The sequence below is a fragment of the Solea senegalensis genome, linkage group LG19 (genome assembly GCF_019176455.1).
Source record: "Solea senegalensis isolate Sse05_10M linkage group LG19, IFAPA_SoseM_1, whole genome shotgun sequence".
NCBI classification, from domain to species: Eukaryota; Metazoa; Chordata; class Actinopteri; order Pleuronectiformes; family Soleidae; genus Solea; species Solea senegalensis.
In genome coordinates, this window is record NC_058038.1 from 917,564 (window position 1) to 935,002 (window position 17,439).

The window sequence follows — 17,439 nt, forward strand, 5'->3', positions numbered from 1 at the left end:
ACAATAAAAAACAAACAATAAATATTGTGTTTATAAAAATATAAAAAAGTGGAATAAATAAAAATAATTTAATTGTTACCTATACATACACATGACCTTTGACCTCAGACAATATTATTGACTATTAACAAACAAACACATCATAAATAATTAACAATAAATATTAAATATAAACAATAAATAAAATAAAGATATTCAGTGGACATTCTTTTCTGTCAGCACGTTCAGACATGTGGTACATTCCTGCTCAGGGGGCGGAGTCTGGAGGATCCGCCCACACTCTGAGCACTAAGGGAAATCTCCTGGATCACAAACAGACACTGTGTGTGTGGAGAATGAAATGAATTGCTGTGTCTCTACATGAATACAGTGAAGTGGTGAACTGATGACTCCATGATGTTTACATAGGTGTGTGTGTGTGCTTGACACCAGGTGGCGCTGTCCTCAGCCTGTTCCCACGTGTGCAGCACAATGTTCAAGCCCACCAAACACGGTGCAGGTACCTCAAATGCAGTGATGGGCGGGGCTTAGCGCGTACCCACAGCATGGAGCCTGTAGGTGGCGACGGCTCTCAGGCTGCGGATCAGATCATGACAGAAGGATCGAAGCTGCGTCAGCGTCACATGGACCGCAACCTGAACCTCGTAGTTACCATGGAGACGAGAGGCCAGATCCAAACTCTGGTCCTGATCCTGAGAGTCCACACCGAGCTGAGAGACCTCCTTCATCTGAAACACACACACACACAGGTGTGTGAGAGTCTGTGTGTGTGTGTGTGTGTGCGTGTCTGTGTGTGTGTGTGTGTCTGTGTGTTACCTTGTGGATGTGTGTCAGCAGGTCTCTGAGGTCTGACTGCAGGTCCATCAGTCCGTCCACTCTGTCAGCCAAAACTCCCAGCAGCCCCTGGTACAACAGCCCGCCTGCAGACATACGACTCAAACACATGTCCTACACACACAAACACACACAAACACACACACATCAATAAACAGTAAACCTCAAGATCTATAAGTGACTTTAAGTATCTCCACTTTAAAGACGTAAGGTTCTACGACGTCTACGTACGTCAGTTTAAGTCTACGACGTCTACGTACGTCAGTTTAAGTCTACGATGTCTACGTACGTCAGTTTAAGTCTATGATATCTACATACGTCAGTTTAAGTCTATGATATCTACATACGTCAGTTTAAGTCTATGATATCTACATACGTCAGTTTAAGTCACATTTGTATTATTATTATTATTACATGTCACATGATATCACGTCTTTCTCTCACTGTTACACAGATGTTTATAAACGACTCTCCCTCAACTAAGACGACGACAAAAAAAACCCAACTCACTTATAACGAGCACTTTATAGTTTATCTTACTTGAAGCACTTACTTACTTGGGTTAGGGTTACGTGTTTGTACCCAAATGTTTAAATGCACTGGAAGACGCTTTGGATAAAAGCGTCTGCTAAATGACATGTGATGTAATAAACCGCTCACTCTCCTACACCAAAGCAAATCAGTGATTTTAGCTGCTGCTCCTCTGCTTCCTGTCTTGTGTCACTGACGTCAATCTGAACGTTGAAGTGACAAAATAAGATATTAGACCTTAGTGATGGAGGCAGCAGTGGATAAAAGTGACCACACGAGGCAGCAGCGGATCAACAACTCCTGAAAAACACAAATTTTCTCTGTGGACTTTGGTGTGGGAGAGTGAGTGTGTGTGTGTGTGTGTGTGTGTGTGACTGACCAGTGTGAAGCGTTGGGACAGTGGTTTGAGGACAGGTACGGCAGGTATCCCCAGTGACATCACCATGATCTGCAGGTGTGCGGTCTGACTGGAGGGGTCAAAGGTCAAACCCTGAGGACAGGAAGACACCATTAACATATAAAAGTCAAATGGCCGGAGTCGAGTTCAACCGCCATTCAGACAGAACCTTTACCGGTGTGTTGACGGTGGAGGCGTGGACAGAGGGGAGGTCTCTAAGAATCTTCTCCACCAGAGCCTTCGCTCGCTCAGCCGCCTCTTTAAAGGGAGTGGGGGTTTGGTTTCCTGGGCTGACGGGGGTTTGGTTTCCCGGGCTGACGGGAGCCAACTGAACCAAAAGTGGAAACAGGAAGTAGAGCAGCAGCACGATAACTGGAGGAAAAAAATATGTTGGCTGTTAACAGTAAAGACAAAATACACTGTGACCTTTGACCTGAAGAAATGTGTGAGGCTGCAGCAAACACACTCACTTAGCGTGTTTTGTTTTTTAATCGCTTTAATCTCATTTTTAACTTTACCGTTTCTCTATTTTTATAAAATCTGTTTTTATGTGTTGGTTAGAAAACAGTGGTCAGTCTCACCGTGAAGTGGACATTAGCTGTCCTTGTGTGGACATTAGCTGTCCTCAGAGTTCACAGCCCAAAGAATGAGACCTTTACTTTTGAAAAACATGCAGACGGCATCATTAATAAAGTCATATTAGGAGTTAGCTTAGCACCGGAGGAGCTCAAGTTTAGCCTACCACGTCCACGTGAGTGCACCCACAGCTAACGTTAGCATCAAAGAAGTTAGCAATTTAGCGAGCCATAGCAAAGCTCTTCACCAAACTAAACTGGAGAAGAACAAGTCTGTGACCGACAGGATCATTTATCTGGACCTGACGGTTTATTTTAATTATTTAGAGTTTGACAAAAGAGCGTAATGTAAATCCTGCATCTGTTCAAGTTTGTTAAAACAATAAATAAAAGACACTTTTTGTTATATATATATATATCAATCTTTTAAGTCATTTTTAGAGATAAATTAGATTAATTAATTGCAGATCATAATTAATCTTTCCATTTTTTTATCACTTGACAGCACTATCGAATAAAACTCTGCTATTAACTCTAAATATAATTTATAACTCTGTCGAAATTTTCTTTAACATCTTATTTTATATTTTATTTTCTTAACATTTTGCTTTCATTTTTTTTATTATTATTTATTTATAGAATGTGACAGTCAATTCATCCATTCATCCATCATGGTGTCATTTACGACATTATACTTTAGAGTTAGAATAAACATCATACATCCAAATGACACCACTTTGGTCTTAAGATCAGGAACTGGTACCAGTTTAGTGCCACTAGAATGCACTAATAACCTGTCATATGTCTTCAGGTCTCTGATTGGTTCTGGTCTTCACCAAAGTTTGAACATGTTAAACTGTCCAGTCCAGTCCCACCCAAGTCCAGTCTAACAGAATCCAGTCTCACATGCGTCTCACCTGTGTGACGTCTTACCTGGCACAGACTTGTTTCCTGCTGTCATGGCGGCTCTCTGTCTCGGTGTCTCGCGCTAAAATCAGTTTCAGCTTCCATTAGTTTGGACTTTTTATTCGCGCGGGCTCCGAGTCCGCGGGAGTTCCCGGCGCGTCACTACGGAGTCATCCGATAAATCCCGAAGTGACGAAGTCCGGTGAGAAACAGCTGTTGCGTAATGAGCCGCGTCGAGAAGTCGGGACGACTGGCACGTGACGTCACAGTTGCGTCAGGCGTAAAAACCAAGTTTTCTTCCATCGAGTTCTCGTGAAACCTGGAGCTCAGGAGTGGCCGCGAGAGCCTGTATCAGGGGTTATTAGTGCCCGACACAGGCACACACACATACACACACTATGATTTTAATGATTTCACCATCATAATGAGGAACTTTCATTTTAAAGTTTTATATTTGTGTAAAACAAAAGTTCACATTTTCTGTTTTTCATGAATTTTTCTTAGATTTAATTTAAATTTTTTTTATTTTTTTTCACTAATATAATTACATTAATCTGGGATTAGACAACGTGTGTGTGTGTGTGGAAAATGGTAAAAACCTGGATTTAAAAGACTCCAGAGTGAGCGTTGGAGCAGCAACGATGAAAACCCTGTTACAGGTGCGGGGTCAGCAGTAGACCTGGGACCAGATGAAGGAGGCCAGAAAGAGAAAGTGAGGGATTGGAGAGACTTGTGAAGAGGAGAAGCTTGAGGATGACCAGGGAACTCGTGCAGATGCTTCAGAGTGAGAAGCCAAACAGCAGAGGTGTGATTTTATGACTGCATGAATGAGGGTCTCAGTGACAGATCCCTCTTTCACTGTGAGGATCCAGAGTGACCTGACCTTTCAACCTTTGTCTGCTGGGATTGGCACCAATGCCCCCCTGTGGTCCTCATGTGGAAGATACAGCAGTAGAAGATGAATTAATGCGTGAATACATGAATACTTTGAGTGATTTCCTGTGGTTTGTTTTGTTTTTTTTGTGCTGGGATTTTTCCACATCATTTGTTTCAGGTTTAAAAGTAAACATTTCTTTCATTAATCACCTGTTGGAATTTTACCCAGAGGATATTTCATCATTTCATCTCAACTCAGAGTGTGAGTAACGTCCCTTAGATTTTTTAGTGTTTTTTATTTCCATGTGCATTCACTCTCTCAACAAACAGGTGGGTTATGTTAACCGTAACTAACTGATAATTAACGGGTACCTAATTGATAATTAACTGGTAACTAACTGATAATAAACGTCTAACTAACTGGTAAATAACTGATAATTAACTGGTAACTAACTGATAATAAACGTCTAACTGATAATAAACTGGTAACTAACAGATAATTAACTGGTAACGATCAAAACAGTTTCACATTGGTCAAGCTATCCGCAAACATCAGTGTGAGTGTGTCAGTGTGTGTCATCAGCTGTTTGATGAAATCCTGGACAAACTGTGACTCAGCAGGAAACTCTTGCTGATGTCAGCAGATGTTAAAAGTGCATACGAAACTTCATCTCTGTGATAAATGGAACAAATGCAACATTCAGATGATCATCATGTATTTTGTGTGTGCAGTGAAACCATGTTTCCAGGGTTGGACACAAAGGTTTTGGGACTTACAGAAAGGTCAGGTACAGAAGGCTCTTTTCCACCAGCACAGTTCTTCTCCATCAGTGAGAGAACCTGACCAGGTTCAGCTGATACATGTGATTGGTCAGAGAGAGTCGTCACTGAAGAGTCATGAGCGCGACATCGAAGCAACAATGTCTAACTGTAGATCAAAAGTTAAAAAAACATTCATGTTCATCTGCAAAATTTAGTGAATGTGTTGAACAGAGGAGTCTGGTTCACTGACTGAAGGACTGAACCGTTCTGTCAACTATTCAACAGAGGGCATGTAGGGTATGAAGGGTCAGGGCATGTAGGGCATGAAGGGTCATGGCATGTAGGTTCAGGACATGTAGGGTATGAAGGGTCAGGGCATGTAGGTTCAGGACATATAGGGCATGTAGGGTATGAAGGGTCAGGTGTAGGGCATGAAGGGTCATGGCATGGGGTATGAAGGTCAGGGCATGTAGGGTCAGGACATATAGGGCATGAAGGGTCAGGGCATGTAGGGTATGAAGGGTCAGGGCATGTAGGTTCAGGACATATAGGGCATGTAGGGTATGAAGGGTCAAGGCATGTAGGGCATGAAGGGTCAGGGCCCCAGGATTCATAAACAACATGGACACATTGTTTGTAAACAAAGAATTTTTATTTGTCTCAGAACATAGGGCTTATACAGGAGAGACAGAGAGTGAGGGGGGGCATCATGGGTAATAAATGACTACTACTAACACCAGCGTGCAACATGCACACACACCTACTTCCTGTATGTACAGGAAGTATGCACAGCTCATGGAAAACTGTCGTCATCATCTTCAGCCATTTCTTTAGCAAATTCCAGATCCTGCTGCTCACGTTCCCGACGCTCCTGAACACACACACACACACACACACACACACAGATTTTGAAAAGCTTGACGTATGGATGCACGTATGTGCGTTTGTCTGCACAGCAACAGGTGACACTAGCCAGTTACCCCTGGCCCCCTTAAAACGTCGGGTCACGTTCAAAAAAAAAAAAAAGAAGTACATTTTTTCAACAAGACATGGACTGTCACCGCTGATCGCTGCATAAACTGCCGCTGTATGTGACTGTATCAGACTGAGTCTGTGCTCCGGTCATGGAGGACGTACTGAACAAATATTTTTAATTAGGACGTGTCAGAATGGTTAGTTATGAGCTCTATTTGACCTTTTCTTAAAAATGTGTGTGTTTGTATGTTGGTGAAATACGGTCGCTGACTAAATATGGCGACCGCTGGCCACAGTCTGATGCGAAGTGGTGCGAACACACATTTGCTGACTTTATCCGGCACATTAGCTTCATATATAAAATCCTCTGAGGCTGGAAGTTTGTGTAAAACACTGTGCTCCACTGTGCAGCCATCAACAGCACACTTGTCCCTCCATGTTGACATAATACTGCTCTTCCTCCCTCGCCTGCACTCTCGCGGTGTGTCTAAGTGTGCAGGTGTGCTCTGTGTGTGTGTGTGTGTGTGGGTTGAGACAATATATTCACTGCCCTGCACCACAGTAGTATAGTATAATCCTCTTCAGTCTGGTTTTAAAGCAGGTCACTCGACCGAAACTGCACTTCTTGCTGTCACTGAACAACTCCACACTGCCAGGGCTGCCTCTCTCTCCTCTGTGCTCATCCTCTTGGACCTTTCTGCAGTGTTTGACACAGTTAACCACCAGATCCTTACTTCCTCTCTTCAAGAACTAGGTGTCTCAGGCTCTGCACTTACCCTACTCTCGTCCTATCTTCAAAACCGAACATACAGAGTAACCTGGAGAGGATCCGTGTCGGAACCCTGTCCTCTAGCTACTGGGCTCCCTCAGGGTTCTGTCTTGGGCCCTCTCCTCTTCTCTCTATACACCAACTCTCTTGGTTCGGTTATTCGCTCTCATGGTTTTTCCTATCACAGCTACGCCGATGACACCCAACTCATTCTCTCTTTTCCCAGCTCCGACACACAGGTAGCAGAACGGATCACCGCTTGTCTGACTGACATCTCTCAGTGGATGTCTGACCATCACCTGAAACTCAATCTCGACAAGACTGAATTTCTTTTTCTCCCAGGAAAGGGCTCTCCCACCACAGATCTAACCATCACCCTCGACAACTCTGTGGTAACTCCTTCTCATACCGCAAGGAACCTGGGTGTGACACTTGACGACCATCTCTCCCTCACTGCCAACATTGCTGCAACAGCTAGATCTTGCAGATACATGTTGCACAACATCCGAAGGATTCGGCCTCTTCTAACCCAGAAGGCAGCACAGGTTCTGGTCCAGGCTCTTGTCATCTCACGCTTAGATTACTGCAACTCCCTCCTGGCTGGTCTTCCTGCATGCGCCATACGACCTCTGCAACTCATCCAGAATGCGGCAGCTCGACTGGTCTTCAACTTACCAAAATTCTCCCACACTACACCGCTCCTCCGCTCCCTTCACTGGCTTCCTGTAGCTGCTCGCATCCGCTTCAAGACTCTAGTGCTTGCGTTCCATGCTACAAACGGATCCGGTCCAGCCTACATCCAGGACATGATCAAAACCTGCACCCCAGCCCGCCCACTCCGCTTTGCATCGACAAACCGGCTTGCTGCCCCCTCACTGAGAGGATTGCAGAGGCACTGGCAGAACTCGAGACTGTTCACTGTCCTCGCTCCCCATCGACATCCGGACAGCTGAAAGCCTCCACATCTTCCGACGCCGACTAAAAACACATCTCTTCCGACTCTACCTCGACTAAGACGACAACAAAAAAACTTCGCACTTATGACTAGCACTTCATAGTTTGTTCTACTTGAAGCTCTTACTTACTTCTAGCTCTTATTTGTACCCAAATGTTTAAATGCACTTTTGTAAGTCGCTTTGGATAAAAGCGTCTGCTAAATGACATGTAATGTAATGTAATGTATAATAGTATTCATTAAATAGTTTTTTATTATTTATTAATTTATTTATTATATAGAGTTGGTTTGTATGCTGCCCAATTAACACCTAAACAATTTACTGCTTTTTTAAGATAAAAGTGATAATATAAAAGTGACTATACACTATGTGTGTGTGTGTGTGTGTTACCTCAGCTGACTCCAGGTCTTTGTTGTAAGCTTTAGGGGGAAACCTCATGGCCTGCAGAGGGAGACAAAAGTCAGGAGCAGGAATGACAGTGTGACAGTGACACCTGCTGACAACAGAAGGGAACTACACCACTATGTGTGATCATTGTTTTCTCCCCGAACGACAAAAGCAGCTTCAATCTACATTCATACAATCTACACTATTACATTAGAGTGTGTGTTACCTTCACAGACATGTTGTGAATATCCAGACAGAAAGAAATCCTCTGGTGAAAAGCAAGCTGTGGTTCTCTGGTGCCGTATATGTCAATGGTCTCTTTTGATTGGACAAAACCTTTGTCATGGTTGATGCTCGCCTCAATGACACCATCACGGATCGCCTAACACACACACACACACACACGTGACTGTGACCACTGTGCAGAACAGCACAGCAGACAGTGCAACACACAAACGGCTCGCCAAATTCGTCTATATAAAAAACTGAATAGTGGTTTTATGGTTGAAGTTACCTTGGCAACAATGAACTCTGCATCTTCAGGACTGTCGAGCTGTAGCTTGAGAGCAATGTCGGCCAGAGAGATACGAGAATACGACAGGCTAATCATACGCACACCTGAAAACACACACACACACACACAGTGTCAGTGAGCCACCAACACATCATGTGACACGATGAATGGCCTGTGATTGGCTCACCTGTCTTGATGACATTGTGTCTCAGGCGGATGATGAGTGTGTACGTCCCGTCTGTCTGAAACTTCTCACCAAACTGCTCCAACACCTGGTTAAACTTGGCCAGGTTACCGGTTCTCACCGCTACACACACACACACACACACGTATTTACATCTGTCCTCACTGATCACTTTGTTTAGCTCTACGTTCTGGACACACACATTTTCACAAGTGAACCTGACCTTGTGTGAGCAGGAAGTAGGGCATCAGTGACCTCTTGAGTGACGGCTGCCTGAACTGAAGTCGATCAGGAATCTCTCCCAACAACAGCTCCACCACGATCAGCAGCTTGTGGACCTGAACACACACACACACACACACAGTCAGTGTTTGTCATATTGATCAGTACGATCATATTGATGATGTACAGACCGTCTGTTTGAAGCCCACTGCTGTGTGCTGTGGAGCTTTCCTCAGAGCGTTGGTCAGAGTCCTGCGAGCCTCAGAGTATTCCAGCTGGATTGCCTTAATACGTCCTACACACACACACACAGTGTGTTAGTTTAGCATTTGTTAACTGGTTCAAATGTTGTGGTTCAGTGCGTGAGACTCACCAGTGTAGTACAGGTATCTGGCCCACTCGTTGTTGTTGGCGAGCTCAGGGAACACAGACTTGGACACTAACTTCTCGGCCTGGTCGTAAAGGTTGAAGTGCAGGTAGTTTCTCAGCAGCAGGTTCAGGAGGACAGCCTGACCGTCAGCATCGTGACGCAGCGTCGCCGTGCGCAGGCGAGTGTGCAGGAAACTGAAACAGGTCATCAGTGATAAACCATCACAGGTCATCAGTGATAAATGATGACCTACTCAGTGTGGCTGCCCAAAGCTCCTAATTCTAGGATGGCTTAAATGCAGAGAAATAATTTCCCTAAGGGGATTAATAAAGTATAAGATTTAGAAAACCATCACAGGTCATCAGTGATATTTATTCTAATTCAAATGTTTTAACTCAAACACCAATGTTTGGTGTTTTATTGTGTTCACGTCTCCTTGTGTAGTACTATTATCATTATTATTATTACTACTGTTATATAAGTGACACACTAAATGTGGCTGTTTCATCCGACATACAGCAGGAGACATTATTGATTGTGGAAACATGATAAATGTGCATCTGTACCTGCGTATGATGTCAAACTGCAGGAGGAACTCGTAAACTCTTGCGTGGTAATAATAACACTTGGCAGCCACCAGATCCAGAGCTCTGCGGTTCTTTGAGCCGATCTTCTGCAGCAGGTCGTCCGACACTTTCTGAGCCTGAAGAGAGAAGATCATGCCGTCAATCACAACAACAACCACCACGCTCCGCCAACAACAACCACGCGCCAACAACAACCGCACACCAACAACCGCACGCCAACAACAACAACCACAGGCCAACAACAGCCCAACGCCAACAACCCTAACCCACAAACCGACAACCACCGCCAACAACCACCACACACCAACAACAACAACGCAACGACAACCACAAACCACGCCAACAACAACCAACAACAACCGCACACCAACAACCCCTAACCCACAAACCGACAACCACGCCAACAACAACCACCACACACCAACAACAACGCCGACAACCACAAACCACGCACCAACAACAACCACGCGCCAACAACAACCGCACACCAACAACCCTAACCCACAAACCGACAACCACGTGCCAACAGCAACCACCATGCACTAGGGGTGCAACGGATCAAAAAACTCACGGATCGGATCGTTCCGTGGATCTTGATTGTAATGTAATGTAATGTAATCTGATTCACGGATCGGATCATTTTTCGGATCAGCAAAAAAAGTCTGGCACAATCTTTTCGCTGAAGTGGGTGCGTGATGGCGCACCGTCGTAATGTGGCTCAAGCACTTTCAGCATATGTTTAAAGCCCTCGTTTTACACAAGCGAATATGGCCTCATGTCTGCACTTATAAACTCACCGATAGTGTTTGTGATGGCTTTAGCCCGGTGTGATTGTGCAACAAGGGGCAGCATTCATTTTCACTCCTGTCAGTGAAACACCGGGGTGATGTCGCTTCAAATGCGTGGCCATGCTTGATGTGTTTCCACCGTCATATGGCTTTCTTGTGCCACAGTGCCTATACACAGTGACGGTTTTATCCACTAACTTCTTTCCTTCGTCATTATATTTGACAGGGAAGCCAAAATGCTCCCATACAGGGGATTTAAATGACGCGGGGCGTTCAAGATCCTCCGTTCCTCTGCTCGCTATGACCAAGCAGTGTGTGCGCACAACTTTTTTTTTTTTCCATAAATCAATCTGCGGATCACTTGGGTGCCGAACCGAAGATATTGATCCGAACGGATCAATGATGATCTGTTGCACCACTACCACGCACCAACAACAACCACAAACCGACAACCATGCACCAACGACAACCACACACCAACACTCCAATGTCAACCATGTGCCAACAACAACCACGCACCAACAACAACCCTAACCCACAAACTGACAACCACGCGCCAACTACACAAAGTGACAACCACGCTCCAACAACAATCGCACACCAACAACAACCACAAACAACAACCACACTCCATTAACAAGCCAACTTTGACCAGACAACCACCAACAACAACCATGCCCAACAACAACCACAAAGCGTCAACCGCCAACAACAACCACAAAGCAACCACGCTCGACAACCACAAAGCGTCAACCGCAACGACAACCACAAAGCTAAACAACAACAACCCTAACCCACAAACCGACAACCACGCAACCACCACACACCAACAACAACCACCAACAACAACCACACGCCAACAACAACCACACACCAACAACCCTAACCCACAAACCGACAACAACAACAACCACCACGCACCAACAACCACACTCCATTAACAAGCCAACCTTTGACCAGGGTTATGAGGTGAAAGCACAGACTGACCTCAGTGTATCTCTTGTTGTTGGTCAGATGAACCACCAGCAGCAGCTGCAGATACGCCTCTACCTCCGGCAGCAGAGGAGCAGACGCCGCTTTTCCGGTCCTTGGACGAAACTGCACGTCTCCATCGGTCAAGTCCATGGGCTGTGACAGCAGAGGTCAGAGGTCAACACTGATGGTCTCAATTTACGACACTGACATCATGCTGATGAATATTCAAACGTCAATGTGACATAGACCAAGTTCCAGGCCATGTTCCTAAAAAACTGTTTTGGTGAAAAAACAAAATAAAAGGTTAAACTAAAACGAGTTACTACCTGGATTATTATAATAAAGTAATGCTGATCACCATATTGTGGCCTCAGCTAACATATACAAGCATACTTTAATAACTGTCACTACATGTTCCAGGGAAGTTCAGGAAAGAAAAGAGCAGCTAAAGGGAAGTGATGTTGGACATGAGAGTGGTCTCATTAACACCTGTGTACAAACACATGTGTTTTCATCAGCGGACACTCAATTCTACTCAGCTTAACAGACCTGTGTTTCTATTAAATATCAGAAATGACAAACAGCATCATTGCATTTTAGATAAAGAAGGGAAAGTATAAGCAGAGGACGAGCAAGAAATTAACACAGTTGAATTCATCGACTTAATCGAAGTCCTGGACTTTGCTTTATATGTTACTATATTACAATGTTTACTTTTCACCGAGTCTAAATATGGACATATGTGAAAAGTGTTCTTACAATCATTTGTTTTGTTAATATTTCGTTTTTTTTTTACAGATGCTCTAAAACAGGAATGAAACAAACATGGTGATAAAAATGGAAATTGGACAATGAGAAAATATATTGTGATAATTTTTCTACAATTACGTCAGTGGTGTTTTGTACACAAGCTTAAACATTATGTGTTCATGTGTCCCACATCATGGAAGTCTGGGAAATCCACCAGACTCCTGTTCAACACATTTGGGTGACGGTCACGTATTGTGTCACTTCCTGTGCTTCCACTGGTGTTGCGCTGTGTCTCCTGCGCTCCCTGTGGTTTTCTATCTACTGTAACGATCAATGAGGGTTAGGGTTAACAAACACTCGTTTTATTGAATTGACTAACACTTTCACCCGCTACATTTGCTTAAACTCTATCGTTTACGTAGATCACGTACGGGGTTTCTTTCTTTGCTAGCATAACAAGTTAGCTTAGCAGTGATGGCTTCTCTCTCTCTCTCTCCGTCTGCTGCTGTCTCCTGTGTTGCGTGCCACATGCTTAGCTACTCCACCTCCTACTGCCTCCTTTAGCAATAAAAGTACTTGTAAAAAGTGTAGCTTACTGGCTAGGATGGAGGCGACGCACTCGGCTCCGCACCAGAGAGAGAAGCTAAATCAGTTAGTCAGTCCCCTGTAGTCAGTGTGGACCACATAGCATTAGCTCCCTCAGCAGCTCCTGTGCACCCGGGATACAAACAGGGCAGCTGGGTGACTGTCCGCAATAACAGGCCTACGAGTCCTGTCCACCACCAACCTGTTCACACCTCAAACAAGTTTTTCCCTCTCAACACCACACAGACTGAGAAACCAACTCTGGTAATTGGTGACTCCATCCTGAGGAGCGTGAAAATAGCAACTCCAGCGACCACAGTCAAGTTTTTTCCTGGGGCCATAAAATCATAATTGTAGGGGATTTCAACATTCATGGAGATGTTGACCGTGATAGTCTTAGCTGTGCATTTAACTCGCTGTTGGAATCAATTGGTTTTATTCAACACGTTAATACACCAACTCATTGCCTTAGTCACACCCTTGATCTTGTTTTAAATTGTGGTATTGCTATTGATAACTTAAACAAAGTTCCTCAAAACCCTCTCCTTACTGATCATTATTTACTCACATTTAATTGTACAATAATGAACTACAATAACATAAATAAGAAATACAGCTACAGCCGGTGCCTGTCTGATAAGAATATTAATGTATTCAAAGAGACAGTGCAACCTTTATTTAACTTGGTGCCATATGTCAGTACTTTTGAAGGTACCTTTTGTGATTTTACTCCCGCCCTCATAGATAACATTGTTGATAGTACAGCGGCCTCACTGCGTACTACATTAGATTGTGTTGCCCCTCTTTAAAAGAAAGTGGTGAATCAGAGGAGAGGAGCACCATGGTTCAACTCCAATACCCGTGCTCTTAAACAGACGTTACGTAGATTAGAAAGAAAATGGTGTTCCAGTTGGAACAAGCCCCAGTTGGAACAAGGACCTTTCTGCATGGAGTTTGCATGTTCTCCCCGTGTGTGCGTGGGTTCTCTCCGGGTTCTCCGGCTTCCTTCCACATTCCAAAAACATGCAATGTGGGGATTAGTTGAATTGGACACTCTAAATTGACCATAGGAGTGAGTGTGAGAGTGAATGGCTGTTTGTCTCTATCTGTGTGTGGCCCTGCGATGGACTGGCGAACTGTCCAGGGTGTACCCCGCCTATCGCCCGATGTAGCTGAGATTGGCACAGCACCCCCCGCGACCCTCTGGTGGAGGATAAAGCGGTTAGATGATGACTGACTTCTTTTCAGCACTGTAGCCAGGCTGACACAGGGCCACAGTTCCACTGAACCATCTACTCCTTTAACACTGAGCAGTGATGACTTCAGCAACTTTTTTGTGAATAAAATAACATCAATTGGAAAAAAAATTGATCATCTCCTCCCTCATGTTGGGACTGACTCATCTTTTAGCACAATAGCTTTAGAAGCACCAGGTGCACAGTTAGACAGTTTCTCCCCTACAGAACCTCTCCAAGTTAACTTCATTAGTTTCACAGGTGCTGCCCTCTGCTGGTTTAAACCATACTTATCTGACAGATTCCAGTTTGTTCATGTTAATGACAAAGCCTCACGACAAACAAAAGTTAATTGTGGAGTTCCACAAGGCTCAGTGCTTGGGCCTATACTTTTTACCTTATATATGCTTCCTCTAGGGAACATTATTAAGAAGCACAACATACACTTTCATTGTTATGCAGATGACACACAGCTATATTTATCAATGAGGCCTGATGAAATAAATCAGGCTGTTCAACTCCAGGAATGTCTCAGAGACATTAAGTCCTGGATGACCTGTAACTTTCTACTTTCTACCGCCCTAAACACCTCAGAGAAAAACTTTCTGATCACATTGTCACTTTAGATGACATCACCATGGCTTCCAGTTCCACTGTGACGAACCTTGGAGTTACTTTTGACCAGAAAATGTCATAAAACTAATTTCCAGAAGAGCCTCCTTCCACCTGCGGAACATTATGAAAATTAGAAACATTCTGTCCTTACAGGATGCTGAAAAACTAGTTCTTGCTTTGATTACATCTAGATTAGATTACTGTAACTCCTTATTATCAGGATGTTCCAACAAGTCTGTTAGAATCCTTCAGTTAATTCAAAATGCTGCAGCTCATTGTGTGAACTGTTGGGGTTCTCTGCTCTCCTTGATGTTGTCTATGTACAGTGCCTTGAGATAATGCATGTATGTGGCATGCTGGCATCAGCCCAATCCTCCCACCTGGAAGCTCTTTATAAATATTATAAACTCAATTAACAACATAAAGGTGTTGACTTCAAAAAGGACAAATGAGAGGAATGGTGACAAAAATGGGACTGTCACAAATCTGTGCATCTGAATATTTCTGTTACACACTGGAACGCACCAACATTACATTACATGTCATTTAGCAGACGCTTTTATCCAAAGCGACTTACAATGGAATTGAGTACAATCAACCAGGGGTGGAGTCGAACTTGCGATCATGACGTCCTACCGGTCTTAACCACTGTGTCACTCCACCCCTACTTCTATTGGGATTGTTTTGTCATTGTAATTTACCTGACCCTTATCTGTTCTTTGGTCATATAAAACAAACTTAAAAAGCAAACATAACAGACTGACATGCAACGAATTGTGTTTGTGTAGTGATCACTTCATATCAGGTACAGAATCCATTGCTGACTAACTTTAATATTGTGTTTATTATTTTAGAGTCTGGAATAATCCTGGTTGTTCCTCTAAAAACATTCAGTCTACGAAGATTCACACAACACACTCAACTGTGACGGCATGAAAGCAGCATTTGTGCTGTTAATTTTTGAAGACGTTTTATACCAACCTCCTCAAGGAAACCCAGCAGGAAGTCTCTGGTGGTGGCGTTGCTGGTGAAGAACCCACAGATGGCCTTGTGTAGCACGTTGGTGTTAAGGCGGCGGCTGGTAGACGGCAACGCTCGGAGGGCACGGAGCACAAACCGAGGCTCCTTCCCAGACACGGCCTTTTCTATCTGCTTCACATGCTCCCTAATGTCTGAGGAGGAGATGATACAAAAATCTCATTAACGTGACTGACAGTAGGAATAAAAGGAAGTGGTTTGTTGAGTTACTGACACCCCCTTGAGCAAAGTACCTGCCTCAATTTGTACCCAAATGTTTAAATGCACTTTTGTAAGTCGCTTTGGATAAAAGCGTCTGCTAAATGACATGTAATGTAATTTCAATGAAAACATGGAAAATTTGATTTTAACACCTTAACTAAAGAGTATGAAATCATGTCAGTTTAAGTCTCTGATATCTATGTCACATGTTCACATCTTTATCTCACCGTAAGACAGACTTTTACAATAGGAAACTGAAGTCTATATAAACTACTAACTCTCCCACACCAAAGTCCATAGAGAAAATCAGTGATTTTAGCTTGCGGGGACACAGGAGCTGCTGGTCCTCTGCTGCCTCGTGTGGCCACTTGGTGTCACTGAGGCAAATCTAAATTAAATATTTTAAAAGGGAATATGACAGAATAAGACATTTGAAATTAATGTTGAAGGAGGAACGGATCAACAACTCCTGTGTGCCGTGATGCTCAAATCACTGATTTTCTCTATGGACTTCGGTGTGTGAGAGTGAGTGGTATCTTTCCTGTAGTTAGCATCGACAGTCGTCTCATAGTTAGCTCTCCCGTGACTGTTAGCCCACACAGCTAACGGGCTGTAACGTCTGTGAAGCACTTATCCCGGGCTAAGTCCACTCTAACTCCCGCTCTTACCCTCCAGAGTGAGGCTGTCCTGCTCTTTCGGCTGTTTCGCCACCTCCTCCTCCGGCATGTCCACGTCCTGGAGCTCCGGGCCCGGCTCTTTTAGCTCCTTCGTCTCTTTCGGCTTCTCGGCTTTGGATTCCCGGTCGCGGCCTCCCGCCTTGTCGCGCCGCTTTGCGGCTGATTCTTTCATGGTTCTGCAAACGGAAGGAACAAACACGGAGCTACGTCACACAGAACCGCAAACTCAACTGGACCGTCTGTGGTCCGGGTTTTTGACCTGCTTGAGCTTTCACTCCTCACCTCAGAAAAAAACGTCACAATGACTGGCAAGTGTTGTGGCGCAGAGCATTGTGGGATACGGCAGGCAGCACTAGAAGATCAAAGATACAACAGCGCAGACACTACTTATCGAAAACAGATGGATCGATAATTATCAGGCCGGTGACAGGGAGACAGGTGTGGGCGGTCCACGCGGCGTCCATGCCTGCCTGCTTGTCTGCCTCTCTGCCTGTCTGACTGGTGTATACAGGATAATAATCATTATTTTATAAAAACGGTGACGATAGATTGAAATAAATTAAACTTTAATGACAAATCAGTGGTCAAATTACATTATTGGTTAATTTTCTTCTGGGTGCTATATCAATTTTATTTTTTAAATATAAAGCAATGGTGATGAAATGTGCACATTAAATGTAATTGCCTATTTATGAAGTGATTTTGTTGTGAATCTGCTGTCATTGATATT

The 17,439-nt window shown here is 44.0% G+C and overlaps 2 protein-coding genes across 2 annotated transcripts; both read right to left on the bottom strand.

Moving 5' to 3' along the window:
* Positions 1 to 158: 158 nt before the first annotated feature.
* On the bottom strand, positions 159 to 3,395 carry LOC122785497. Its single transcript, XM_044051324.1, has 5 exons — positions 3,271 to 3,395; positions 1,938 to 2,134; positions 1,745 to 1,855; positions 817 to 948; positions 159 to 728 (listed from the first exon to the last, which is right to left on the bottom strand). The coding sequence occupies exons 1-5, from the start codon at positions 3,296 to 3,298 to the stop codon at positions 528 to 530; spliced, it is 669 nt and encodes a 222-aa protein (XP_043907259.1). The 5' UTR covers positions 3,299 to 3,395; the 3' UTR covers positions 159 to 527.
* A 2,119-nt stretch (positions 3,396 to 5,514) lies between these two features.
* On the bottom strand, positions 5,515 to 17,073 carry psmd3 (proteasome 26S subunit, non-ATPase 3). The gene is made up of 13 exons (XM_044051268.1): positions 16,992 to 17,073; positions 16,701 to 16,885; positions 15,775 to 15,965; positions 11,621 to 11,761; positions 9,825 to 9,961; positions 9,262 to 9,452; positions 9,080 to 9,183; positions 8,890 to 9,004; positions 8,670 to 8,789; positions 8,483 to 8,586; positions 8,195 to 8,350; positions 7,972 to 8,022; positions 5,515 to 5,752 (listed from the first exon to the last, which is right to left on the bottom strand). The coding sequence occupies exons 2-13, from the start codon at positions 16,879 to 16,881 to the stop codon at positions 5,675 to 5,677; spliced, it is 1,569 nt and encodes a 522-aa protein (XP_043907203.1). The 5' UTR covers positions 16,882 to 16,885; positions 16,992 to 17,073; the 3' UTR covers positions 5,515 to 5,674.
* Between the last annotated feature and the right edge of the window lie 366 nt (positions 17,074 to 17,439).

Bases quoted from the DNA above. Each gene is read 5' to 3' on its own strand.
- LOC122785497 (XM_044051324.1), bottom strand. From the start codon at position 3,298: ATGACAGCAGGAAACAAGTCTGTGCCAG. The intron at 2,135-3,270 runs GTAAGACGTCAC...TTTTTCCTCCAG, and splicing joins AGGAAACAAGTCTGTGCCAG to TTATCGTGCTGCTGCTCTAC. The intron at 1,856-1,937 runs GTAAAGGTTCTG...TCCTGTCCTCAG, and splicing joins CCTCCACCGTCAACACACCG to GGTTTGACCTTTGACCCCTC.
- psmd3 (XM_044051268.1), bottom strand. From the start codon at position 16,881: ATGAAAGAATCAGCCGCAAAGCGGCGCGACAAGGCGGGAGGCCGCGAC. The intron at 9,184-9,261 runs GTGAGTCTCACG...GTGTGTGTGTAG, and splicing joins CAGATACCTGTACTACACTG to GACGTATTAAGGCAATCCAG. The intron at 8,023-8,194 runs GTAACACACACT...CTCCCTCTGCAG, and splicing joins TTCACAACATGTCTGTGAAG to GCCATGAGGTTTCCCCCTAA.